This window comes from Dromaius novaehollandiae, chromosome 22, assembly GCF_036370855.1.
Source record: "Dromaius novaehollandiae isolate bDroNov1 chromosome 22, bDroNov1.hap1, whole genome shotgun sequence".
NCBI lineage: Eukaryota > Metazoa > Chordata > Aves > Casuariiformes > Dromaiidae > Dromaius > Dromaius novaehollandiae.
The window spans coordinates 10,955,769-10,982,799 of NC_088119.1; the positions used below are offsets into that span (position 1 = coordinate 10,955,769).

Consider the following 27,031-nt stretch of genomic DNA (forward strand, 5'->3'; position numbering starts at 1 on the left):
GTAGGGAGCTGAGGTAGGATGCTGGCAGTGTTACATGAGCAGCTGAGCATCCCACTGGTCATTGTGGTGGACTATGGAGAATTAATGTGAAGAGTCAAACAGAAAAGGGAAAGATGGAACCATCTTGTCCCTTAAATGATTCAGACAACGTCAGGGTTAAGACAAACCACAATGATGTGCAGAAGTTTTTCTAGTTACATCCACTATCAGCCCAGGTGGGGGGAACAGTTTTATTTACTTATCTAGCCTTCAGCAGCAAGTAAGATGAAACGCTAAGGACTGGTTGGTGACGAAAGTTTAGATGGGACTTAGGCATGTGGGGTGATACTGGGGTGGGGGTGGTCATCTTTTAGTAGTAACTTTGTTTACCTGTATTTGCAGTTGCTTCTGCTATTGAAGATCCCAAAATAAAAATAGATCTCACCAGCTACTTTGTGAAGAGGCCACCCGGAGTCTTACACTGCACCACAAAATACATGGATTTTGGAAAAGCACCTGGAGCTGAGGAATATGCCCAACAAGAAGTTAGTGTCTGGGTTCTGACTCTCCCTTCCCCATGGCTCCTTCCTCCACCAGACTCTTCCCCCTCCTAGCAGTGCATCCACAAACCTGAGGGAGCGGGCTGGGGACACAGCGTCGCTTTGAGGTGGGAGGTGATTTTAGAGAGAGTACCTGTGTCCAAAGCATAGCAACACTTGTCTGGTGGCCTGTGCAATAGAAAAGTCAGAAGTGAGTGAGACAGTGACTAGTTTCTTTTAGTCCAAATAAGATACTCCTACCCCCTCGTGCAGCCCTGACTTCCAGCATCATCTCCAACAGCTTGACTTGAATGACAGTGAATTACTTGCAGCAAATTATTTCATGCTTTAACCAGAGTCCAAGCACCCAGTTAAATATTAGAATTTATGAAGGAAAAAGACATAACCAACTCCGGATTCATGGAGCAGAAACGTCAGGCCACCATCTTCTAGTTGTATACCCTGTTACGGGTTTGTCAAAGCGAGGGTTACCACGATCAGCTAAGACCCTGAGCACATGGAGGATAAAGCTAACTGTGCTGCTAGAAATCCCACCAGTCTGTGGTTCATTAAAGCTTTGTTCTGGGCTTGTTTCTCTCTTTCCCCAGGTTGTGAAGACCTCCTACGGCAAAGGCTTTACCTTGTCCGTTTCTGCTCTGTTTGTCACAACAAAAACTGTCGGGGCTCGCGTGGAATTGAGCGAGCAGCAGCTGCTGCTGTGGCCAGGAGACACCGATAAGATAACGCCCGCAGACAACTTCCCGAAAGGCAGCCGGGCACACATCACCCTCGGCTGCGCCAACGGCGTAGAAGCAGTCCAGACCGGGCTCGATCTGCTGGAGTTCATAAAACTGGAAAAGGCAGGGAACAAAGGTGAAGACATGGGGGAGATCGGAGGAGGGAAACTGCAGTATTTTGATAATGGTATGTGGATGTTTGTGCTTTCTAAGAAGATTGATGTGAAGGCAATATTCTCAGGTTACTACGGTAAAGGAAAACTGGTGCCTACGCAGAGCACCAACAAACGGGGCTCTGCTTTTAGTTCCTGCACCATCATCTGATAGTATGGGGAGGGTAGCTTGTTTGTTTGTTACCGTTTGTTTTTTAAAGCAAGTAACTCCTGTAACCTTTAAAATTGTAAAGAGAAATAATTGTACCTTTACTAAATAAGTCCTTTTGCCAACTCCAGTATGTCTCCAGGGAGACAGTTTATTGGCCTCAGGAAGAAAACAAGTTACTCTTGACTGACAAAGGAAAGCTGTCAAATAGACCAAAACAGTCAAATAGATAAAAATGTCGATAACTGAAGTGTTGATTTATTTTTTTTTTTTTTAACGGAAGAGTTTTGGAGAAACCTAGCTGTGCTGCTCTGCTTGTTTGCTTCCTCGGAGGAAGATCTCCTATGGTCTTTTATAACTTCCCTATGAACCACAATCGTTAGATTGTTACATGTCAGTACTATATGATCAAGCAGTGGCAGACCAAAGCCTGTAACTAGTCTGAAGCCAGGTGACATGAACCGTATGATGTCTCCCCTGCCTTTCCCAAAGCTGAGGGACTAATATTAGCAATAACAGTTGCTGAATTACTAGGTAAAAACCAGTAAGACCCAATTATGGGTAATTTCTACCAAGCATGACAGTTACTACTTAGTAGTTTAGTCCCTAAGGTCAAAGATTTATAAAGGACATCAGGGTATCCAAAGCCCTGATTAGAGGCTTCTGTGCCCACGTGGCCGCCCAGGCCTGGGCTACCCCGGCTTCCTGCGCACTGTTAGCACGCGGAGGCTTCCTTCGCTGTGCAAAGGGACGTGCAGGTGGGTGGACAGAAGGAAAGTGCATTGCCAGAAATGTCTTAAAGACAACTGCTGTGGGCTAAAAGAAAAGTCACAGAAAGGGAAACGAGCTAAGTATCAGGAGATACATTCAGTTCCTGTAACATGGCTCCAGTCACTTTCACAGCACATGTCAAATTGGGCTGAACCAAGTACTGTCCAGTGTACTTATCCTGTAGGGAACAATCCTGCCTTGGCAGGGAACGGAAGAGATGAACTAGTGTCTTTTCCGTCTGATTTTATAGAAACTAAAATCATGTCTGAAGTATAGAACTGTACTTCATACAAGATTTTACTACTTTTATCTAATGTACTTGAATGTTAAAAGTTAGGATGGAAGTAACATTGTAATTTAGGAAGTAAATGGAGGTATTGTAATGACATAACTTAAATCTGCTCAGATCTAATTTTTTTCCAGCTGGTGGTTTAATGTTCAAGCACTTCTGTTAAGTCAGTCTTTCTGAAGCTTATGTTTTTGCTCTTAGTGAAACTGTTTGCCAGTTGGTCACATATTGTCATTACCTTACTGTACACTTAGCTCAACTAATGGGAGTCAGGTCAGAACAATAGTTTAAGCTCATGCTATGGCTCAGTGTTTGGTATATTGAAATTAATCCAGTACTAATATGTAAATGCTTACTGTGTTTGAAAAGCATGTGCTGGGTTCATATGTGTAAAGGAGCTGTCACATGGACACAGCTTATCAGTAGCTGTGCACACACCAAAAACATTGCTTACCAAGCCCAATGCTGCACAAGAAACGCTTCCCCTCTGAATGTTTAAAACAAAAGCAAGGTGAGCGTTGGGGCTGATCTGGTAAACACTGTGCAAGCTTACTGGTAAAGCAGAAGAGTTCCTGCTGTTTCAAAAAAGATGGATGACAATAAATTCCCATTATAGCTTAAACCCCCCCCCCCCCCAACAATCCAAAAAACCAAAACACGTAACCCCTCCCTTACCTTCAAAGTAAGAGTTGCTAGCTCCTGTCAGAAACTATTTGACGAAGCCGAAAAGTTGCAGGTGCCTGATGCTCAGCTTGGGCCTCTTGTAACAGAAAAATTATATGGCTTTGTTCTATCAAAAGAAATAAGAAGTATTTTAAAGCATCAGCTGAAGACAGCTCTTGCTACAGCGCAGGAGCATGCTGAAACCCCTCTCCTTTCAGTGCTCTGGTAACATAACCCAACGCTCCAGCTTACATCCAGCACCAAAATGCACAGCTAGAATATCTTGTTCATTTGCCTGTTTAAGAACAACAGTGAGACTGTCGTCATTTAAGTGTTTATTAGTTTGTACATCATATACAGTTTATAATAAAGTAAACCAATTGCATATGGTTTTGCTTCAGTCTGTGATATTCTTCATATAAACACATCATTATGAATTATGCCTAATGAAGTAAACAACAAATATTCACATTTTTACTGTTCACATCCTAGAAAGGTAAGGGTCCAAAGAGGGTCAGTGTTCATACTAATGTGAAGCCTGCCTTAGGGAGGATTAAGTGTTTGGCAAAGCGATCTGCAATATTGATTGCTCCATGCAATATTCCTTTCCTCCTAATGGAAAGGTAATTTACACTGAGGTAAACATTCCTCCTAATGAAAAGGTATTTACACTGAGGTAAACGTTCAGAATTTGTCTTCAATTCAGATCAATACTACAGCACAGGGTCTAGCATCCTCTCCAAGTTGGCTTCACATCAGTGTCTGGTTTTTGTCTTGACTACTCCTTTATGTCTTTACAACAAAGCAGATATGCATGCAATGAAGGTGTTCAGTTTGCTGTTTTGCACTCAACCCCCCCAACATTGCTTTACACTCTATATTCTTTTTTGAAGCACGAGCTATTAAGTGAAAGCAGGGAGTAAGACGGGGTAATCAACATAATATTGGCTATGCCAGAACTACAGTCAAACTGCGTGCCAGCCAGAGGCAGTCACCGTGTCCCTGAGCCACCGCCGCTAACGCCACAGCTGTGTTCAGTAACATCATGTTGCAGACTGTGCGCTCATCTTGGCACTCCACCTAAAAAGCCTCATACGAGGGCTTTCCTCCCCAGGTCAGACCTATGCTAGAATGAAAAATTAATTAGTGCTAGGCAAAGAAGAAAGGATAATCCTGTCCCTGACTCTGCACATGTGGGGAAAACCAGGGGAAGTCAAGGAAGGCCAAAGCATTACGTGTTATTCTTTCACAGCCAAGCGCGGGTCCTTCTGCCCTGGTGAACAGGTACAATATGGAAATCCGCTCTGGAGCGCAGTAGCTGCTGTGCGGGAACGGCCTCTACATGTAAGGAGGGTTCACAGAACTGCTATCACCGAGTTTGTCACCTTTCAGAACTGGTTATAGCACTACTATAAAAGAATGAGATGGACCTTAGCACTACTCGGAGAAACTAAAGTAAGTGTAATACATGGGCTGTCTTCTTCCCTAAGGAAGGGGAGGGGAGGGGACAAGGCACAAATTTAAATGGGACAAAAACATCCGCCTGAAGATAAGTGAACGTTTTTAAGTTCTTACTGAAACGGAGGAAGTAATTTTGAAGGAACAGCAAACCACTGTGTGGTCCAAGTGCTTTGGTCATTCAACTGGTTGAAGGCTGATTTGGCTGAGGGCGGCCATTCAACACGAGGCTGGCTCAGAAACCAGCCCTTACGGTTGGGCACAACCGCCGAGAGTTTCCGAATCGGAAACGGAGCAACAGCACAACAGCTTCCACTCTGTATCCTAGTCTGATACAAAAAGAGCTTCAAGGGACTTGCAATATTCCATGGCTACTTAATACTGTTGTCCCTAAACCTTTTTTTCCTCCCCTCAATTTGCATTAATGCAAGTATTTACAAAACAGTCAAAAGCCTTTAACACTAAGAATCCAGCTTTAGAGCAAAACTTCCAAGTTCACAAACGAAATCATGTACTTTCCTATGTAGCATGTGTAGCAGAAACAATTAGAAGAGCCTGTCAAAGTGGGCAGCCAGAAGCATCTTAATGTTCTTTACAGCTGATTTCAAGTCCAGGTCCAGTATATCTGGAAAAGACTCACCCAATGCTCCCCTGCAAGAGGCAGAGCTAACAGAGCATCAGATTTAAAAAGTAAATCCACACAAGGAGGAAAAAAAAGAAACACACCCACACTGGGCTTTGTGGCCTGGAGGCCAGACAATTTACATGCAAGTATCTCCCAACACTAACGTTAATTACTGATGTATGTTTTCATTTTCAAAGCATAGAATTCCTTCCATTTTAATTTGAATGCAACTGCACTTCACTATGTGAAACTAGCCCTACAGCAGCTCAGACACTACAAGTACCATGAATTAGGCAACGAAACTTCAGAGGGAGAGCATAAGAGTTAAACAATTCCTTATCTTTTGGCAAACATTACACAATATCGCGACAGCTTAGCCTAACTTTACACAGTTGTTCTGCTGACAGCCAAACGCCCCATATGCACGGTTTTTCTATCGCTTATACCTCCTATTGACAAAGTCAACAAGTCAAAGTCTATTATTCAGTTACTGAGCAGCTGAATAGCAATTACTTTCATCTTATCTGCTAAGAGACCTCTCCGTTCAGTAATAATCTGGTCTGTCTTTTAGCCACACCAACTCTGTCTCCAGGGTAACTCCTATCGGTAGCAGGCCCGAGGAACAAGCACGAGAGATGTATCAAAAGCTGCTCAACGTCTACATTTCAGGTCAAGGGAGTATAACTATTTACCAGGCAGATCAGGGAGCAGAGTCTGCATATGGAAATGGTCTGGTGACATTTTTGGTTACATTTTAGAGTTAACCGTTAGGGCTCTTGCTGCCATGCCAAAACTCAACCTTTCAGTAATGATCAACACTGACTTCTGGAAAGACGTTTTTTCATTGAAAGGAGCTTTACCGTCAAGCTCACATTGTGCCCTGTAGTCACGTCAAAGGGAAAAACACACCTCTACGCAAGGCTTGATCCATGTGTATCCCCCGCGCTTGTGTTTCAAGAGTATCACCTACTGCAGAAAAACCACAGGCATAGTATCAGTTTAAGATACTTACTAACCATTTTGGGGGCAAATTCCTACACTTGGTAGCTCCTATCAAGCCAGAAGAAGCCAGGGAGGCCTCTAAGTGGTAGCAGCTAAAAAACAGCATTAAGGTTCCCTGTGGCTACATATGAAATACAACCCATAAATACCATTCTGTGACTATTAAGTGTGAAAGGCAATGCTTTAAACAACGCACATCTAAGCAGATTTTTCTGAAAGAAACAGCTCCGTATCTCCAAGCTGTGCTACGCCAGGATGGAGGTTACAACGTCAACGCACCTGTATCACAACACCCCGCTACTGTCCCGAGGTAATGGGATAGTCACTGAATTCCATCGACATCATAATGCACTCTGCAGAAGTGAGCATATGTTGCACTCACTTTTAATCCCATAATAGTGCTCCTTAAAAAACTCTTGGCACTTACCATATTAATATTTAACTACATTAAGTCATGCATTCATGTACAGTTTTATATAAATATCTGCTGTTTACATTTCCTCTCTCAGAAGAAAAGCTCTCAGAAGCATTCTACTTCTGTCTTCCAAAGAACAGCCTCATCTAAAGTTTGGAGAGAAGGAAGCCTGTCTTTCTTAACTGGGGGGACAGAGGGAGAAAAAGAATTAACAACAACAAAAAAAATCACACTGACAAACGCAGGATACATCCCTGCACATGGTAATAAAAGACTAAGAAGATTCCAAACTGTACAGTAATATTAATACACACAGACAATACATCATGAATCCAGAATGCCTCACTGAAGTAAGTCCTGTAAACTCTGATTTACAAGTGCCATGAGAACTGGGGAAGTCTCAATATGCATAGACCGGTATTTTAATTCCCCAAATATTTACCATTCTGGAGTCTAAAAGATGCTAGGACCTTATTTTGCTCTCAGTGCAATCCGGGTAAATCCATCAAGTTACACTGGCGCAAAGGAAGTTGGAATAAATGTTGCAGAGTCTATTTTTGGAAATGAAATTATTCAACATTGACTCATTTTTAAAGTTGACTTTTGAATGAGTTATAAAATGCCTCCTTTGCTCCGCAGCACTAGAATTTAAGCCCTTAAATCTTCCCTCTACGAAAGCAGATTGTCAAAAATTCTGACACAGAACAGCCGTAGGACTGTAGTATTCAGCAGCACCACGTGTTTCTATTGCAACTGTTGTAAATGAAGTTAACTTGCATTGCAGCCTAGCAACTCTGTCCAACTGAATAGGACAAGTACAGCCCTCAGAAGGAAGGAAGACAGATATGAGCATTCAAAATAATGATTTCATGCAATGAATTCATTGCAATCTTTTTCTCCTGCGGCAAGAAGTTAAGTCAGCTGTTATATAAAAGTTAGTGTCAGGTTTCTCTAGGAAAAAGTCTTGCATGTACTCAAAAGAACATCTGTTTTTTTTCAGCCAGGCAAAATTCAGCTCTCCGTATGTCACTACACTACAGCAGGTCAGTTTAAGAAACTCCAGATACAGCGATGCCTCTGAAAGACTCTGCCCCTTCGCACTGGTGCTGCTGAGCACTATCACGCACAAACCCCGCTTCTGCAGCGGGGTCTCCTACAGTTCTGTCAGACCTCATGCCACATGCTAAGCTCCAGAACTCTTCTAAAGGTAATATTTAACTTGAACAAAGCATCTAGTCAAAAAAAGATTCTCCATTTTATCTCTTCACTTTATAGAAAAAAGAGAAGAATTCTGGAAGCAGAGTCCTCCTCAGCCGATATCCTGCTATAACACTCCATTTATGGTGAAAAATAAAACAGCATTCGTGTTAACAGGCAGACCAAACCAAATCCACTCTGCATTTGAGATGGTGCAGCTGCACACAGCTCCAGGCTTTAGCCTCATCGCTCCAGCATTCGTCCTGACATTGTGCAAGAGAAGCAAGTTACAGACTGTCAGTTCAAAGTTTGACTTAGCATTTTCTTGCTTCTTTGAACCAGTAAGTTACTTTTATTTGAAAACTATTTGACTAATTTAACATATTTGTACAGTTCCTGTAAACATTATGAGAACATACTGCTGCACACACACCATTTTCAGCTAATAACCTGAATATAACTTTGCATGTTTCAAAGCTAGAAAGAGCTCATCCACATTATGGATCAGTACGCAAAATCAAACATGAAAATTTTAAACCATAAACTCAAGTTTTAGCACAAATATCAAATGTTCAAGTGGATTAATCAAAAAAAGATACGGTGAAGAAATTCAGCCCAGAGCAAATTAAATGTTCCCTTAAAGATGACAATTCTTAGAGTGGAAACACAAAGCCCTTAATTCTAGCTGCATCACAGGGAATTCTCACATAAGCTGCCCTTTTAAATCCAAAGAAGCATTTTTCTGATATGAAAGTGTTAACCTCACACACTATCATTTAAATTAATGCCCAAGTGTACTGTTCGGGTAGAATCATGGCAAAAAAGAAATGGCAGCTGGCAGGTTTAAAAAAAAAAAAAAAGAAAAGAAAAAAGCAGTTGTATCAAACTTGATTGAATCTTAGCAATACTTTCAGAAGATTAAAATAACTTACGAGTTGCCACAAACCCTAGACATGCTGCCACACTGCACTTGGGAGCCAGCCAAAACAAAGCAGGAGATTACTTCACCTCTCACAGGTCGAGATTCCAGGAAGAGGACTTCAAGGAAATCCCCTCTGTTGAGAAGCAGGAACAGTCTGAAAGTACGGGCCAGCATGGAGGGACCAAACGATTCAAAGCTTTATTTTTTTTTTTTAATAAAGTTAACAGTAAAACAAAATTCACAAGCCTTCCCCTCCCCGAGCTGGTTTCCTCTTCACACACAAAAGCACACAAAACAGAGGTCTCCAACCGAGAAAATGAAACTGCTCTAAGTACAATGAGACATGATGAAGGAAGGAGTCTAAGTATGTCCATATTCAAGGTTAAAATAAGCAGATCAGGTATGTGTAGGGATTTTTTTTTTTAGCCAAACTGGAAAAAGAAATTTCCTGGCCCAGAAGCTGAAAAAGAAAATGAAAAATATTAGCACTTTCAAAATTCTAAGACATGACTATTAAATACCACCCTGCAATTTATCTTGATACCATCAAGTACTTAATTCAAACAAAACCATTTAGACAAATGGGAAAGAGCAGATCTTTGCTCTGTATTTCTAACAACCAGAAGGGTAGGCTACTGCTAATATGGGTAAAGGAGGCTTGGAAGCAGATTTACAAGGATGAAGGTAAGCAACGCAAAGCATCCAAGACTTCTCAAAATTCACTTACCAAATGGCCTTAAGGTACACGCAATTTCCTAATGGTGGTACTGACACTAGCTAAGTGCCGACAGCTCGCTCAGTGCTGTATAAAGCCATTCTACTCCATGGGGTGCGACAAAAGCCTGATCACGCATGAGGTTTGAAGGGACACTGAGTAACAGCTTTCCACTGCCTCCAGTCACTCCAAAATATCTAAAGGCAGAGGTCCTCAGAGGGATTTACAGTCTTACGAAATTAAAAGGAGACAGCTGAGTGGTACATATGCACAGTACTTCTGACCAAGAATCATCTTTTCTGGCTTTAGCATCAGCAACTGTATCCAACTTATGGTCAAGTATTCCCAAGCACTTAGATGGCCAAAGCTCTCACACACTACTTGAGAAGAGAACCTCTGGGTTTTGTCGCTTTTAAACATAAAGGCATCAGAAGCAGCCATCAGTTAGGATGCTGTGCAGATAAAACCTTCCAAGTGCTCTTAGATGCCCTTACGTAGAAAAGTCAAATACTCTTCTCAAACAGCACATCTTCGCTGTCCAGCTGAGTGATTCACATACATTTCAAAGCTGATGGAAGGACACTTCCACCTACCTTCAAAACTGAAGCCACCCGGCCCACCGAAGAAGGCCTTGAAGATATTATTTGCATCAAAGTCTATAGGGGAGAAAAAAAAACAGTTGTGAGCTGAATTTAAACAGCCAGGTACATTTTTCACAATTTAGATATTGTTGCTTAATTGAGGGCCCATAAAGCATTTTACAGACGGAGAGAAAGCTATAGTCAAATAGTTTGCTTTGTCTGCCGTAGGGCAGTAGCACAGAACAATGCTATGTAGCAGCAGACGGAGGCCACTGAAAGCGAAAGAAAATAGGCAAAAGGAACAGTTGCTGGAGAGACAGTTCCAGTCACAGGGCAACGTACTAATTTTGGATAAGCAGCATTTAGGGACCCACAACCTTTTGATGATGTGATTTTACACTGCTTGTGAAAGACAAAAGCTTCTGCACAACGGCACCCACAACACATGCTGAATCAAGGATAACATCCAGCACATAATCCAGAATGTCCTGCAGCTTCAAATGTTCCATGCAAATCTGCCACTCAAATACTTTCAGAAACTAAACCCAGGCAATTCATAGGATTATCACAAATAAGGGGTAAAAACTACCAAGCTCCTTTAGAGTAGAAGGCAGACTCTAAATGCTCTAATCTTTTTAAAGGCTGCCATGGTAGAATACTGTAAGAAATGCTTACCTCCCATGTTCAATCCATCCTCTTCTAGATCCTGCCCGCTGTCATAGCGAGCCTTCTTCTTGGGATCTGATAGGATGGTAAAGGCTTCACCAACCTCTTTAAATTTCTTCTCCTCTTCCTTCTGTACTTCTGCGCTTGCTCCACTATGTCGGTCTGGGGATATAACAGGAAAGAAGCTTTCAGTTTCTAGCATAAATGGAAAACACTACAGACTCCCAGCTACTGTGGGCTTGTATGAAGACACAGACAATGCTGAGCAGCTATCTGAATTGGTAGAAAAAGATAATCAGGCAATCTGACACATGAGGTGTTTTAAAATAAAAAAAAAAAAGTCAATTACCTGGAAATTCCACTGCCTATTTATTCGTGTTTCCGGGGGTGGGGGGGAGGGGTGTCAAAGCAATGATATATGCGCTAGTAAAAGACTGTTTCTGGGTACCTGGATGATGCATTAGTGCTCTTTTCCTGTAAGCCTTCTTGATCTCATCTTCAGAGGCATTTTTGTCAACTCCAAGGATTTTATAGTAGTCTTTCCGCTTGCTCTTTTTCAGTTCTACCTGTGCATTCTTTAGAAGTTGCTTGTGTTCTGGAAAGAAGTGCAACACCAAAGGAAAGTGGCTTTAGTTCAGGCAGAGTATCCTGCTCTAAAAGAGGCTGACAGACTAACATGTTGAGGCAACCTGGGATGAAGTATTCAAATGTCACAAGTAAATAACCCACTTCATTTAGTCAGATAGCTAATTAAAGCCTAACTGCTCCTTTAAGGCTGGTTCCAAACACAGGTATACATCTTAGTGCTATTAAAGCAATTTTTGTTAGACGTTGAACCATAAGGACTAAGACTGCTCTGCCCAACTCATTTCAGGTACTAAAAAAAGCAAGAGAGGCAATTAAAACACAGCATATTCAAAGGAACCCAGAGGAGTTTAACTAAAGGCATTGAGGGCATCGGCCTCTAGCTCCTCTTGGGAATTTCAGACAGCATCAATTCAATGTCAAGTTTGTTTTGCAGTGCTGCACTGTTTCTACTCCCTTGTGCATTGAGTGCATATTTGAAATATTTTCTTCTCTTTCAGCAGCCACAATTACCACGAATGTTTAAAGATCTTAAAACCAAGAGGCACAGAGTGATTCAGTAACTTGCCCAGTGTCACCCAACGAGCCAGGGGTAGAACAAGAACTAGACCCCGATATTCTGAATAGCAGTCTAACGCTTCAGCTAGAAGTAAATTCTCTTCTTAGCATTCAGCACTGGGACAGAAACTAACACCAGATTCCGAGACAGGCATTTCAGAGGGCTTCTGAGGATTTTTCCAATATTGTCCTGCTGGAGTGAGGGGCAACAACTCAGAGCATATCAGACAATTGAGTGCTCACCAGTGTACCTATCTCATAAGGGGGGGGGGGGGGGGGGGAGACAAACATTTGTGTCTTTGATCAGTGGAAGCTTATGTGCACAGAAAGAGAATGCTAATATGCTTACCTTTTGTTTTTTCTGTCTGATAAACTTTTTCATAGTCTCTTACAGCATCTTCATACTGTTCTGTGTCCATATAACTGTGCAAAGAAACAGTGGTTACCGAGGTATACTTCTCAGGAAATAACAAAAGGGGATTTAAGTACAAGCTTTCTGGACAGATATGACTTAAGGAAAACATGTGCACTGGACTGCAGAAAGAGCAATTGTTATAAGAACCCACAATGGGTCACAGCGAGACTGACCAGAAGCCCAGGCACCTGCAATCTGTGGGGAAAACCTGGCACAGGATCCTGTACTTTGGGCTCCAAGCTCAGACTGCAATCTCATTTGGCAGCACAATTTCTACTTTGACAGTCTGGTAATTATTTTATCCAGTCGCAGGAACTAACACTAGCCAGCAAGAATTTAAGGAAGCTGGTACAGAGTTATACACCAGCAATCCCAGTTAGAAGCGACAATCCTCACATTTCGGAGAGGGAAGTGTACCTTCTATTGGCATTTCAACCTAAATCATGTGATATTAACTAATTACTGTAATTTAACAATTACTGAGATGGAGCTCAAGAAGAACATTGAACATTAAAAGCTAAGATGAGCACACAACAGGAAGGCCACAATAATGGTTTTGGTTCATCTATAGGGCAGACAGCTTTGCCACAAACCAGGGAATAACCAGTACTGAGGGAAGTAGCAAATAAAGTTGCAGTCAGAACAGAACTTTGACTACTTCCTTGGTTGGTGCCAAGTTACAAGGGAGACATACAGACCCAAATATTCCACCTACAACTTGCCCAGCCTCACTGTGTTATACTGCAATATTACCTATGGCTGATATATGTACAGTCTCAGCTAATTTCCCGTTTACGGGAAACATGGCAGTCTGTTTCAAGATATGCTCCGTCAGAGGTGTGAACAGCTCTGTCCAGGTAAGATCTCTTACTCCCAGCAACCTCTCCAAAAAAGCTTAGCAGAGAAGAGCTCTGAGACAGAACAATGTCCTATATTAGTTTATAAAAATAGCAAGTGAAGCCTTAAAAGACAAACTTTGCCTAAATACAACAGAAAACACACAGTCCCAGATCCATGAAGGCAGGACAAACTATGCAGTCTCTCCCCATCTCCTTGGCAGCACAAGAAAGGGGAGCAAATTCAGGGCCTCTTAAGACAGAGCCTTTTACTTCAGTTAAGCTTCAAATTGTTATCCCTGCCACACAGTGCTGTGGGCATGAGGTTCCTACCCACAGACCTGCTCAGCATGTCCATGATAAAGGTCTACTTACCACTGTGCTCTCCTCAAGTATGCTTTGATATATGTCTCATCCAGTTTTACTGCATTCGTGCAGTCATCTATTGCTTCTTCAAGTTTCCTAAGCTACAATGACAGACACTAGTTAAGTAAATCCCAATCAGAGAATAAGTTCTGATAAATAACATTATGCTTTTAGGCAAATGAAAGTCCTGGAATTTTTTCCCAATCCCCTCAAAACACAGAGCTTTTATTCCCTACAGAGGAACTAGAAACTAAGCGAGTGAAGCAGTAAGTTCTTTATAGAACTACCTGCTGCTTCCTTTAAGAAATGCACTTGGAAACAAGGGGCTTCCTGAGAATAAGCTGAAGAACAAGTTACTCTGGGTCCAAACTAATTCCCAAGACAGGATAATAAATTTAGAAATATTTAAGAGAAAAAATAAATAATTAAAAGAGTATTGTCTCTTTTCAGACACAAAGACACTAACAATATCCATTAGTGCTGCCTCTGGCTCACCCCACTTCCTAGGTTTTGAGGACAGCCTCTGCCTCCTGACCAAGTGAGGATGTCAAAAAGCCCCACTTCTAGAATAGGCATCAACACACAGATAGTTTAGGAGGAAACATGTCTAGAGGAAATGCATGATGGAAATTAAGCAATGTCACATGACTAATTGTTTCTCCAGATAGGTTTGCTGTTGCATGTTGGTCCTGCACTGGCAAAGGTACCCAGGGTTTTACAATTAGGTCAGATTATTTTAGATCAAGGCAAGACGGATGACCTACCAAAAACAACCAAAACCAAAACAAAAAAACCCCACTCACGAAATCTCACCAGAAAGGAAACGAGAAAGGATGCCTAATAGCTGATTAAGATAGGGTGGAACTACATTCCTCTTCTCCCTCCCACTTTGTGCAACCAGAGTACTTGAGTTTTGTTTCTTCAGGAGTTCAGCCTTTGGCTGTTTGGAGCAGTTCCAAACATTGTGCAAGTACAAAGAACTGAAGCATTGCCTATAGCACTAGAATGATCCAGCTGCTCCAGACAGGGAAGCTTATGCTTTCCAGAATAAGGATCTGCAATCTAAAAGCTATGTGGTGAGGAATATGCCCCAAGATGAAAGACCACCTGCCAGGTGACCATTTCTTACCTTTGAATTAACTGTCCCTCGATTACAGTAGAGTTTGGCATTTGTTTTTATGTTATTTGGATCTATTCCTAGTGCCTCTGTGTACAGTTCATAGGCTAGTTTGTAGTTTCCTTCTTTGAATGCTTTATTCCCGTCTTCTTTCTTTGCTTTAAGTGCTTTGGCATTCTGAAAGTAAAAACACCCTGGTAAGACATTAACTCAGTTTTCAGGGAGTGCCCAGCACCTTATTTCGCTGGGCTATGCTCCTTGAACATAACTGTTCTAACTTGGTTTCAGACACCATTACAGGCTACAGAAGCTGCAGCCTTGCTACAGCAGCTGAAACAAGATGTAAGCATCTTGCCTTCCCCCAAAGAGGAAGGCTAAGGAACAGCCAATATCAATTACAGGCATTCTCCACAGGAATAAAGGTTGCTTAATGTTTAAGAAGAGAACATAACAGTGAAGTAAACCTATGTATTTAAAAAAAGACAGGAAAGGAACCTCGTTTTTTTAGAGCTTATACAACTAAACAGATGAAAAACCTTGGTCAGAGAACTACAATGGAGTAGAAAGGAGGGAGGGAGCAACCTGAAAGGCACAAATTGCTTAAATCCAAGTTAAACTGTATGCACTGACAGTCTGAAAGTCAAAAGTTCTTTAACTATATCTGATCAAGGAACAAAGAATGGAAGAAAGAACTTCCAGCAACTCAGTTATACCTAAAGAAGCAGTAGGCTGTCTTTGGGAAAAGCCTGACACACTACTTGCTACTGTAAATCTGGGGAATGATGATCTTGAGGGACAGAGAGGGGATTGTTTCAGGGAAACTCAGTTATGGGTCTAGTAAAAGACTCCTGATAGTTTTGCAGTCCCAACCCCAGCATCCACAACTTACACGGCAGGCAAGACACGCCTTCTCATGATCAGGGGCCATTCTGAGTGCCTGGATAAAGAACTGCACTGCCTTCTCAATACAGTCCTCATAATAAAGGCAGAGACCACGGACATACAGAGCGTCTGCATTTGTTGAGTCCATTCGTAGTATGTCACTGCAATGGACATACACATATTAAACAAACACACACCCTCTTTGCTCCCCCCCCGCCCCAAGATGTTTCCCTATTCCAGTTTCCTCCTGAGCTCCAAAAGCACTCTTCTTCTGCTGAGCTATTTAGTTATTCCATCAAGTCTGTGGTACAGACATGCAAAAACTATAGGCAATTGCTCAAGCAGGACTGATGGTGATTAACCGAGCCTAAGTATAGTTTCCTAGTGAGATTAAATTGAAGGGGGATAAACCCATGCACTCTTTTTCTCACCACAATTTGCATTAAGGACTATTTCCATTTTATATCCCCTCACCCTGGGACTTTCAAACTAAGCTAAGCAAGTCTCTTTTTGGCTAGGGGGTGGTGGAAATTATACAGGACTCTACACCACTTATTACTCAAATTCTGGACCTTAAAGACGCTCACCTTGCTACGGACTGTGCTTCTGGGTAGCGACCCAATAATGCTAAACATTCAGCCTTGAGGATTTTGAACCGGTGACAAGCAGGAGCAAACTCCAAAGCACGATCCATGCAGAAAACAACCTGATGTGAAGAAAAAAACCCCACCAACGTGAACAAAGCAAACAGCCAAAAGCTTAGCTTAGCTTAAAAGACTACCATTACCACACTTGAGAATTCATATATGTCTTTGAACAGGAAGATAAACATGCAGACACCTGCTTCCTCTGCAGCTGGAAACACTCATTCCATCAGAGTATTTTCTCATGTGCAGGTTTTTTTTTTTTTTGGAAGGGCTTTCTTTGCAAAGGTCTGCAGCACCTGCTATTTGGGTATCAAAAAAGTACTACACATAGTTTGGAATCACACAGAAGACTCAAGGGACACCTATAGAAGGCCCATCCCTTTAACCCTTCTGAAACTGTAGGCCCTAAAGAAAAAGTCAAGGAAGACAATTCCTGCATTATCAAGACATGTGAGAAAGAGAGAAATTCAATACATCGATACAGTTTGGACTGGACAAAGCACAAAAAAAACATATATACACACACACACTGTGCAGGGGCTGATCTTACACTGGTCTGACTGCTACGGGCAGGGTGATCTAATAGGTCTTTTCCATCTCCGATTCTCTGGTGGGGACATCTGCATGAGAACGGGGTCATTGTTCCACCAAGGTTCATCTGCCTCTCCAGCCCCTGACATCACGATTGCTCTGTGGGAAGCACTGTGCTACAGCCCGAGGAGCCCACGCTGCTGGGTGAGGAAGGAGCAGGAGCAGCTCTCCAGAAACAAAGATCACGTTTCATGCAAGACTCCCCAGTGAAGTGAGATCGGAGAAGTGAAAGGACAGGTGCAAAAGCCCAGATCATGCACCACAGGCAGGGCAATTGCTACACACACAATCCAGACTGACCATACATCCCAGCTGCTCTTTATAACCAGATGAGGCAAAGCTGGGATTTACCCTTTCAAAATTTTGGTCTTAACCTAGAAGACAGCAAAATACTGAGCTCATGATGTGATGGACAATCCCCTTTCTGGGCCAAACTTGGGCCATATATGCATCCACTGAAGAGAAACAGTTGCATGAGAAGTGTTTGGTGCCTTTCAGATTTCATGCTGTCATTTCTTGTTACATCAGGTCAATACCAGCTGCATCCTGTCACAGCCCTTGGGAAGAAAGATTTAGAAACAGTAATGGAGTTTGTCCCAAGTAGATCTGCAATCCTCCTTCAGTGACCCTCACTATATGAATTTTAAAAGAGAGAGAAAGTTGAGAAAGAAGAATCTTGGGTATGCGTTTTAGGAGCAAAGCATGATCAAATGCTGCTGCTGACACAATCTATCAAATACCTTATTCATAGTTCCACTCATCCTGCAAAGCAAACAGTAAGAGGAGATTTGACTTGAGCCAGTCACCCTCTTTTCACTCTGCATTTGTTCAGTGCTAGGAGAACACAAGCTCTGCCAATTTCACAGTTTGTGAATTTACAGCTTAACAGTTCACAAGACAACCCTGTTTCAACAGCAAAAGTATGTTGCACAGCACCTCCCATGAGGGCCCAGCTAATGCTAGGCAGGGGGATGAGATCTGCATCTGGCTGAACTGGCCAGATAAAATATGCCAGTTTGCAATGCCACAAAAACGATCAAGTAAGATTTACCTTCCTGAAATCTCGTTTCTCAAAATCCACTTCAGCTATTTTTTCATACTCAAGAACAGTACTGGCATTCTTCAGCTGGAAGACACGAAAACACAATAAAAATTGCAGGACAGCCACTGATTTACAACACCACCAAGTAGCATTTAAGTTGCCAAGTGTCAAAGCAAAAACTACTGCCAGGCATGGAACAATAATACAGATTACATTAACGCTTTTTGTGGGACTAAACTCAGTTTGAAATCAAGTGACCCAGTGGGTAGCTCAGGAAAACATATGCCTGCGAGCGAGAGAAACCAAATACAGCAGAGGCAGCAGCCTTCTACATGCTGCATCACCCGTTTCCATGCTCCCTTACCACTGTTCCCCACTCTTCTTCTGGAGTGCTGGGTGAAAGACCAGCTTAGTCTCCATGCTGTTCTGCTAAGAAGAGACAGTCACACAAAGAACTAACTACTGAACCTGAACCTGACAGTTTACTAAAAACCAGATACAGACACACCATGTCATTTTTTCTACTACACCACGGCATGCGAACAGTCACTACTAAACTTGAACGTGATTCCACCTTGCAAATTATAAGTGAAAGGCTTACCAGTTCAATCCATTTCTTTGGGCAGTCCCATCTACTGGGAATATTTAGATTTTGAAAGCTTCTTACCTCTTGCTGTGCCTGAGTATTCTTATGATCCAGTTCTAAGACTCGTTGAAAGCAGCGGCTGGCAGCCATGGCATTCCCTAGGGAAAGATGGCACTTCCCTTCCCGTAGATGGCCCTGAAAAGACAGTTAAAAGGCAATTGCAAAAATGGCAATAGATGGAAACAAGCATTCAGACATAAGAAATAGGAAGTTCTCCACATACCCTTACAAAGCTATCATCCAGCCTGACGGACTGCTGAGCATCCCCCAGGGCTTCTCGGAACCTCCCCAACATCATTAGGGTGGCAGCTCTGTTACCATAATAACTGGCATTGTTAGGACAGGTATCTAGGGAAAACGTAAGAGCACTCACTGTTAGTGTAATGCAGGCAGCTCTACAACTCGCAGAACATTAAAAAAAGCCACTGTTGGAATCAAGATCATACTCGCTCTGAAATTATAACATATCACCTGAGTGGCTTAAGCTGATGCATGATGGTGAAGCAGTTGTTTAGAATAGCTTAGAAAAGCAAACCATAAGCCTATTGCTTCTCACGCTGTACACAGGAATTCATACAGAACAGTATTTTGTGGTGTTCAGCCTGGCAGCATTGTTGACCCTGCATTAGAGGGAAATGCTGGATTGGTTTAATGTTAATAATATTCTGGTTAGAGCAGGCACAGAAAAACTGCTGAAATTGCCTACCTCAGCACTAGCTTTCATTATCAATCTGGTGAAATTTTACAAGGAATTAAATAGGCAAAAAGAGTTTTCACCCAGCATGTGTTAGAAACCCTGCTGATGTATTTTAAATTGATAACTAGCTTTGATTTTTAGACATGGTATTCATCAAGATTAATAGTACCACCAACTGTTCTCACCTATGGCTTTTGTGTAATAGTTGTATGCTTCATTGTAATCCTTCTTGGCATAGTATGCATTTCCTTGTTCCTTGAAAGACTCTGCTTCTCTGAAAGGGAGTGAAACACTACATGTTAAGAGGAGCAGATCATAAGAACATGCACGGACCACAATCAAGCATCTAATCCCCAAGCTATCTTAGTGTAACTCTTTAGTGCTTCAGAACAGATGTAGCTGGTTGACGCAAGATTCCCTCCATACACATTATTCATGAGAAAAGAACATCTCATGTCCTGCTGGCTTTCAGATACTCTAGCACCTTACTACGGCCATGAACCGGGAGTTACTCACAGGATATGACTTAGCTGAATACTACATGAATACCATAGCGAACTAAACCCACCTTTTTGTAGCCTTCCTTCAACATCAGATTACTTGCTTACAGAGTTGAGCAAAACTCAAAGTTATACCTGGTTAATCAAATCACCCTAATCCTCCAAAGTGCTGCAAAACCTCAGCAGTCATTGAAGTCGAGAAAGAAAGTGCTGTCTATCTTTCAGAAGTAGTCTCACCTACGTAAGCAATGGGGCCAGGAACAATTTCTACGTTCAAAAGACAGCTAAGTTGAAGAGAAATAAGGGTGCAAGCCTCAAGCAGAAGCTTGGCACTGCCTTGGCAACAGGTCCAGAAATAGTCCTCACACTCAAGAGCAAGCATTTGCAGAGACAGTTTAGGAGATTTTAAAACATACAACATATGGTTTAAAACAGCATCCCTTAAACTCTTGGAAGCAAACTTTCCCCTCAAGAAAATGGAACCCTTCTCTATCTTCTTCCATCCACCTTCACCATTTTATACAAGCAGCCCAAGAGGGAACTTTTATTGGCACTATTCTACAGTCATGGTTAAGTCTTTGCACTCTATACTTTAAGAAAAGCTTTGTCCACAACAATTTCACCATTCACCAGGCAGAATCGGGCCCCGTCATTAAAAAAAGCAGCATTCACCTTCATCCCTCTGACCACAGCACAGCAGCTTGACCATACCTACACTGTTCTGCTATCCTACAGGTCGCTCCAAAGTGGTACCAATGGGAACAAAATCCCCACCTATACTTGGATAGCAACAAGAAGAACACGTGCTGTTTTCTGGGAGTTGTTAATATGTGATCTCACATCATGGTGTTGTGAAGCTTGATTCAGAACATTCCTTTCCCCTCCTCAACTATTTAACACACGAAAACAACGAGGCCAGCTCAGAAGAGGCATCCCCCTGCTCTGAGGTACCTCACTCAATACTTGCATCGTACTTTTGGGTCTTCGCTGCTGTAGCCAGAGCAACAGCCACCGTCTGTCGACTCTCTGAAAGTACTTGCATAACCAGAACTCCAGCCCCAGACAAAGACAAATTCTAAGCACCAGAACAATCAAGACTGGCACAAAAACTCCACACTTAACGGTCCCAGCAGGGACTTGGCCAGCATATCTATGATTCCCAGCTACTCTTTCCTTTGAAAACAAGCAATCTTGTACTAGAGCTGCCCAGCCATAGAGATCAATTGCACATGGGAAATGACTGTCACTAGAAGTGCAGTTAAACTTATCACAGGTCATTTTATTCCTCTTCAGTGACAGCCAACTGATCTGAATATAGCCTTTGCTGAAGCAATGAAGCAGAGGCCGAGGAAACTAAAATAGCTGGGTGACATCCCCGCCTACCAGAGCAGAGTTGCACTCACAGGCTCAAACATGGGTCATTTCAGGCTGTGCTGAAACGCTGGGCTTCAGCATCTTCCTGGAAAAAGGGTCCAGCAAGATACAGAAGTGCAAGTTTCCTTGTACCACTTGCGGAAGGAAAGCTATTTACAGAAAAACCCATAGTAAACAATAACACAACAAATCAGAGTGCAGGGACAGAGAGTGAAGAGTCACAGGACTTCTTCGATAAAACTACTTCCCTCCAACTGCAGAGCAACCACAAGCTGATCAACTGCTGTTAGAGCCGGGAAGCCTTATTTCAGTCATTACTGTACCAATCAAAGGCCTGAGTCAGAGTGTGTCAGGTACTCTTAACGCAGAGATAATTATTACCTTTAAAAGATTAGGCTAATAATTGCAGAAGGTATAATGCAATTGATGTCATAATCTATTTCTGGATACCTTTACAAAATTCTCAATTCAAAAATTAGGTGCAGCTCTGGGGAAGTTTTGGGATTAGGTTTTACTCAGAGGAAGCAAAGACAAAAATGACAACCATGATAAACTTAGCAGGATGCAAGTTGACTGTCTTTACTAAAGGCTGTAGCTACAACGCATCTAAAAAGCAGGGGTGCTCATTGTAGGATATGCACTGATGACATTTGATTTTATTCTATGCCAGTGTAAGAGGCCTCTATGAGTATGTAAAATAAAACTGACAGGAAGACGGATTAGTCCTGCATTTTAGTAAGCTGCCAAATCAGAAACCTAAGGGTGCAGAGCAGATTTTGTAAGTCATCAGCATTTAGCATTTATATCTTGGTAGTACCTGGAAATCAGGCCTAATTTTACTAGTCCCTACACCTAGTAATTCTTCTAGGCAAAGACTCAAAGCTGAAAAATACCTTTTAACACCAGAACAGATTGATTCATGGTTTGTAAAACCATATGTGAGAAATGCATTTATCGACTTGAAACTGCACGCACTAAGAAGCTGCCAAACCAAGGCAGACGGCGAACTCAAACAGCAGTCTCTAGTACAACCCCCTCTCCAAGGGGAAGGCTGCCGCAGCCCCAGAGCCTTCACAGGGGCTCGCTTCAGCAAAGGCAGCGCGGAAGGCAGGAGTGGAGAGCAGGGACCAAGCAGAGTGAATGAGAGCAATGTTCAGCAAACCCACTAGGGAAAGGACAAAGGGAATTGTGTTGAAACAAGTTAACATGTTTTTAACCTTATTCGGGCTTGCCATTGGCCATTCCCGCACAACCGCCTCATGCACAGGGTTGTTTTCACAGAAACATCACAGTTTTGCCAGCTGGCAAAACAATAGACACAGGGTGCTACCACTCCAAGTGCCTCCAGGGTCAGGGCTAAAGTATGTGCTGTTCGCTTTCATTTTTAAGTTTTGCTACCAATTACATTCAGACAACAGACCAGATGCACCCCTGCTGTAACTCTACTGAAGTCAAATGACGGAAATAACACACAGCCATACTGGCATATTTATTGGAAATAAGATGAATGAGTAACTGGGTGGCAAAGAGATGAATAAGTGCATGACTTTCTGCGACTGCAACAGGCTGGTATCCCACAGCTTCAGAAGGGCCCTGTCGTGGCTTCAAAATTCAGCGGGGCATTCCCGCCGCGCCCGGCCCGGAGCCCAGCAAGTCATGAACTCCCTGGGTAAGCTGGGAAAAGGCCGGACCTCCTCCTTCCCCACCCCTCACAAGGGGCGTAGGATCTAGAAACAGCTATGTACGCCGCTCATTTTATGGTAAGAGAAAAACAGACTTGGCCTGGTACCAAAAGCAACATGGTCTAATTTCATTACTCAGGTAACTGGTTTCAGCAGTTTGTTGGGAGGGATTTGCATCACAAGGGGTGGGACACATACTTTGTATGATTAAACGTGCACCCAAACACAACCTCTTTTGATTATTATAGTTCAAACACTCAAAATATAGTGAAAAAATAATTAACAAGTCTGCACCTCCACAACCAAGGGACTAAGTAGTTTAACCGAAACTTTAGTCTCGTTTCCATAATTATAAACTGAAAATTGAAAAATCATTGATTGTATTTAAGTATCTTCACTCAAAAGCTCTTTGTTACATAGTCTAAAGAAAAGGATGAACAGTATTAATGGCAGAACTCTTCTCTCCGAGCCACCACTGTGACCTGCTTAGCATACCAGCCCCTGATTCACAAGTCTTTCAGCAATTTTACCTGTCAGGTTATAGGGAAGCACTGTCTAATAGATGCAGTTAGAGGGCTGTGTGCCAGAACATCCTCTCTGCCAACGAACTGCTGGGAAGAGTTGGGAAAATGGAAGAAACAGATCTATATGGCAAAACAGCTTTCACAAAGCACGAGAACTATATTATGAGATACTAGAGATGTGAACGCAAGAATTACTGTTTTCTACCCTTTTTTGTCCAATTTCCTTTTAAGCATTTATTTTGCTACAGACTGGTATATCAACAAGTTGCAATGCCTCAAAAAGCACTAATAGAAAAGAAACACACACAGATATTTCTATTGTTCACATGGTTTAAAGCTGAATGATGAAAAAAGATCATGCAAGAAAAATAAAGTTGCCTGCAAAGCACAACAGTTGCTGGAAATGCAAGATTTGCAGTCCGAGATCCCAGAAACAGAACAGAAGCATCTCTCCCCAGTTGTGTTCCACTGACATAGAAAGCATGCAGAGAAAGCAGCTCTTGTTTACCACGGTCTCTGGCTATTATAAGAAAAAATGCAGATCTCCTGATATCACTGGTAATTGTTTCAAACCAAACAGATGCTGCAGCCTGAATGAGATCATTCTGCATCTTGCACTGATGTAGGCTGCATTCCCCACTTGCTACTTTTGAAACTGAAGAAGAATCACGCTTTGCTAAAAATACAATCCGAGCTGAATGGATTCCTTTGTTAGGAGAGGCTAGTGTCTTTTTAGGGCCTCTCCACAGTGAATCCAGAGGATAGAGAAGACAGTTGCATCAAGAATCTCAGTAAGAAGCCTGTCTTTCATTACTTATGTGCATCGACAGCTCACAAGGAGGGAACTGTTTGGAATAACTCTCTTCCTGCAAGCTAGTCAATTTTTTTTTTTTCCTTTTATAATGTCTGTCAGGACCCCTTATTTAAATTCTCTGGCTCCTGCCACCTAGCAGACCTGTCACCAACACAGGACGAAGCCATTCGTTCCTGGTGCTCCCCTCTCATACCCAGTCTCTCAGAACGCGGCGTGCCATCGCCACCCTCCTGCCTCTCGTCGGGGACGGCACGCGCTGTCTGCCTGGGGAGAGAACAACCCTCACGAGGCTCCCTCTATCCACCATGCCCCGCTGCAAAGCTCAGCCCAGGCTCGTTCCCAGAACAGAACAGCTCTGAGAAAGTCATGCCATGCAACAGTGACACAATCCCACATTCGCCTGAGAACTTCTGCCTCCTCATCAGAGCCTTCCACATGCCGCCCCCGTCTGAGCTCCGATCACGGCTTCCACCCCTCCTACTCAGCTCATAATGAAACAGATGAAGACCTACCTTGCAATGAACCTGATTTTCCTAACTCCTCAGAAACTTTGGGGAACTGTGCAAGCAGCATCTCCTAGGTCTAAGTGGGCTGGCACAGACCCTGCTCCAACACTAGTATTCTATGCACACGGGTACCAGCATTTTCGTCAGGCCTCAGGGACTGTGCATTAGACGAGCCAGCAATCTGCTTCGGGCTGCTCAGATAAGAGAGACACATCCGTCCTTTCTAAGCAATTCTTGCAGAGATTTTTTTCTTTAATAGGATGTGGTGCTTTTTCTCCCCTGCAGTTTTCTTGCTGAAATTTCACCCAGATGTCAGCTGTCAGATGTAACTCAGCTGCTTGGGTAAAATAAGTTTGGTGATCTCAGTCCCGTTTACAGCAGGCCAATGTCTAGAGCTTAAAATTAGCCGTCATATTTGCCACTGGACATACTATACTCTCCCCTCCTTTTTTTTCACGGCTCAGAAGAGAAGCCAAATACTGAATAGGCCATAGAGATTGATCTTCCCTGAATACTTCAGAGATCCTTCCTCCAGGTTAGGATTTACACTCTATAACTGAGGATTTAGAGCGAGGGGAACATATATCCCACCAGCAGTGTTTATGCTTTCTGTCTCTAGGGCACAGGGGAAGGGTGCAGCTGCAAAAACAGGTCCCTGAAAATGAAACACAAACCCATATATAATAGATACTGTGATTTCCTCTCCTACAGCTAGACAGTATTATGCTGGCCCTACTGCAGTACAGACCAAAATGAATATAGAGCGGAACAGTACACCAATGCTACGCATTTCTCTGTGCATCAGCACCCCCCACTGAACAAGGAGTGGTTTTACCACCAGCTGCAATATACCAATGAAATGAAGATGTTTACTCACAGCATGCCCCAAAACGAGGAAATCCAGAGTCAACATGTGCAAGTCAGTATGGCTATTCTAAAGATTCACCAGCTGAAATATAAGACTAAGGGCTGCCTTGGGATGTCAAGCATCTTGCAAGGGCAAACAACAACAACATAACTCACAGTTAATCGAGGAGGTACACAAAAGATCCAAACTATCCTCTATACACACACCCCAGAACATTCCCAGTACCTGAGGACAAACTCAAATATGAAAGACCAAAAGCCACAAGAACTAAAATATGCCACAAGAAGAGAGCAGAGATCAAAGAAATCAAGCAATACTACTCCCTGCAGCTGCAAGTGAAAACAGCCAGATGAGTTCTGAAGTTTAATTACACAGTTATGTAATACACCTTGCTAGCAGAGAGCAGGATTAACCTACTTCATAGTAATGACTTAATCATTTCAGGCAGGGTAAAATCATAGCATTCATAAAAATCCATAGAAGGGTCTAGAACCAGCCAGAGACTGCTTTTATCACAAAGACCTAAACCAAGGAAGCCAAGGCCAGGTGCAGGAATTACATGGTAAGACAACTGCATCTACAACATGGTTCACCCAAAAAAAAGAATGCCTCATGTTGAAGACAAAAGGCTTAGGTTATAAGTACTGAACATTATTTATACCATATACAGTGACTGCCTAATTCAGAGTATTCAAATACTCTGCAAATGTATAGGAGAGTTAATGTCTATTATCATAATATCATAAAGTAATTTCACATTAGTAAAATAGGCTGGATTTACAGTCTGGGAAATTCAAGTGCCCATTTACAAGCAGAACAGGAATAGTGGAACCTTCTTCAGACTATCCCATCAACGAAGCTTATCCGCAAACAGTGCTCTTGCAGCCAATTCAACCCCCGTAATTCTGTCACCACTCTCTATAAAAGTAGGCAAGTAATGACATTTATTCATGAGGAGCTTGACTGAGATGTAGCTCATTTTATGCAAACAAGCAGCAGAAAGATTCTTGCTAATAATCTACACCTGACAACCTTCAGGCACCGTCTGTTGAACTCATCAGTGACCCTGCCGTTAGGTAAGGTCTGAAACATTCTTTTTGACTACTGCACCATTTGCTCCGGTGGCAAATTTCACATTCACTGTTTCACTGGCATAATTATAACTTCCTACCTAGCCCACAACTCTTCTGAACTCTATAGCAAAAGCACTGTAAAAGCAACAGTTTGGACAGATCACCTCATAATGACATTTTCCAAACAATTTGAGATACCTCTTTTTAAGAGGCTTGCACATCCTCCAACACTGAAGAATGGGGAGAAAGATCCAGTCTTAAACACGCACAAACAGAACCTAGAACTGCCAGGAAGATGACAGGCAAATCATCCCTGGCAAAACTCCAGCGACCCAAAGCTCTCAGACCAGCTGGGCCAAGGAAAAACTGTTCCCATAAGCTGGAAACCTAAAAAACAAACAAACAAAAAAACGCTTTTGGAGGTGGGC

General features: G+C 42.5%; 2 protein-coding genes and 1 long non-coding RNA gene across 3 annotated transcripts in view; 1 reads left to right on the top strand and 2 right to left on the bottom strand.

Moving 5' to 3' along the window:
- Positions 1-3,684, top strand: part of CNP (2',3'-cyclic nucleotide 3' phosphodiesterase) — a 7,213-nt gene extending 3,529 nt beyond the window's left edge. Inside the window, exons 3-4 of the mRNA XM_064524772.1 lie at positions 382-524; positions 1,127-3,684. Of these exons, the coding sequence (XP_064380842.1) occupies positions 382-524; positions 1,127-1,579 (596 nt within the window). The 3' untranslated portion in view covers positions 1,580-3,684. The remainder of the gene's footprint in view (positions 1-381; positions 525-1,126) is intronic.
- Positions 3,622-27,031, bottom strand: part of DNAJC7 (DnaJ heat shock protein family (Hsp40) member C7) — a 27,211-nt gene continuing 3,801 nt past the window's right edge. The window contains exons 2-14 of the mRNA XM_064524768.1: positions 19,448-19,536; positions 18,789-18,913; positions 18,587-18,700; positions 17,929-18,003; positions 16,227-16,345; positions 15,647-15,800; positions 14,770-14,934; positions 13,650-13,741; positions 12,373-12,446; positions 11,329-11,475; positions 10,890-11,042; positions 10,227-10,289; positions 3,622-9,378 (exon numbers count right to left, since the gene is read on the bottom strand). Of these exons, the coding sequence (XP_064380838.1) occupies positions 9,341-9,378; positions 10,227-10,289; positions 10,890-11,042; positions 11,329-11,475; positions 12,373-12,446; positions 13,650-13,741; positions 14,770-14,934; positions 15,647-15,800; positions 16,227-16,345; positions 17,929-18,003; positions 18,587-18,700; positions 18,789-18,913; positions 19,448-19,536 (1,408 nt within the window). The 3' untranslated portion in view covers positions 3,622-9,340. The remainder of the gene's footprint in view (positions 9,379-10,226; positions 10,290-10,889; positions 11,043-11,328; positions 11,476-12,372; positions 12,447-13,649; positions 13,742-14,769; positions 14,935-15,646; positions 15,801-16,226; positions 16,346-17,928; positions 18,004-18,586; positions 18,701-18,788; positions 18,914-19,447; positions 19,537-27,031) is intronic.
- LOC112992599 (uncharacterized) overlaps positions 21,325-27,031 on the bottom strand; it is an 8,676-nt gene continuing 2,969 nt past the window's right edge. The window contains exon 2 of the long non-coding RNA XR_010392606.1: positions 21,325-26,990. This is a non-coding gene — a long non-coding RNA (uncharacterized LOC112992599). The remainder of the gene's footprint in view (positions 26,991-27,031) is intronic.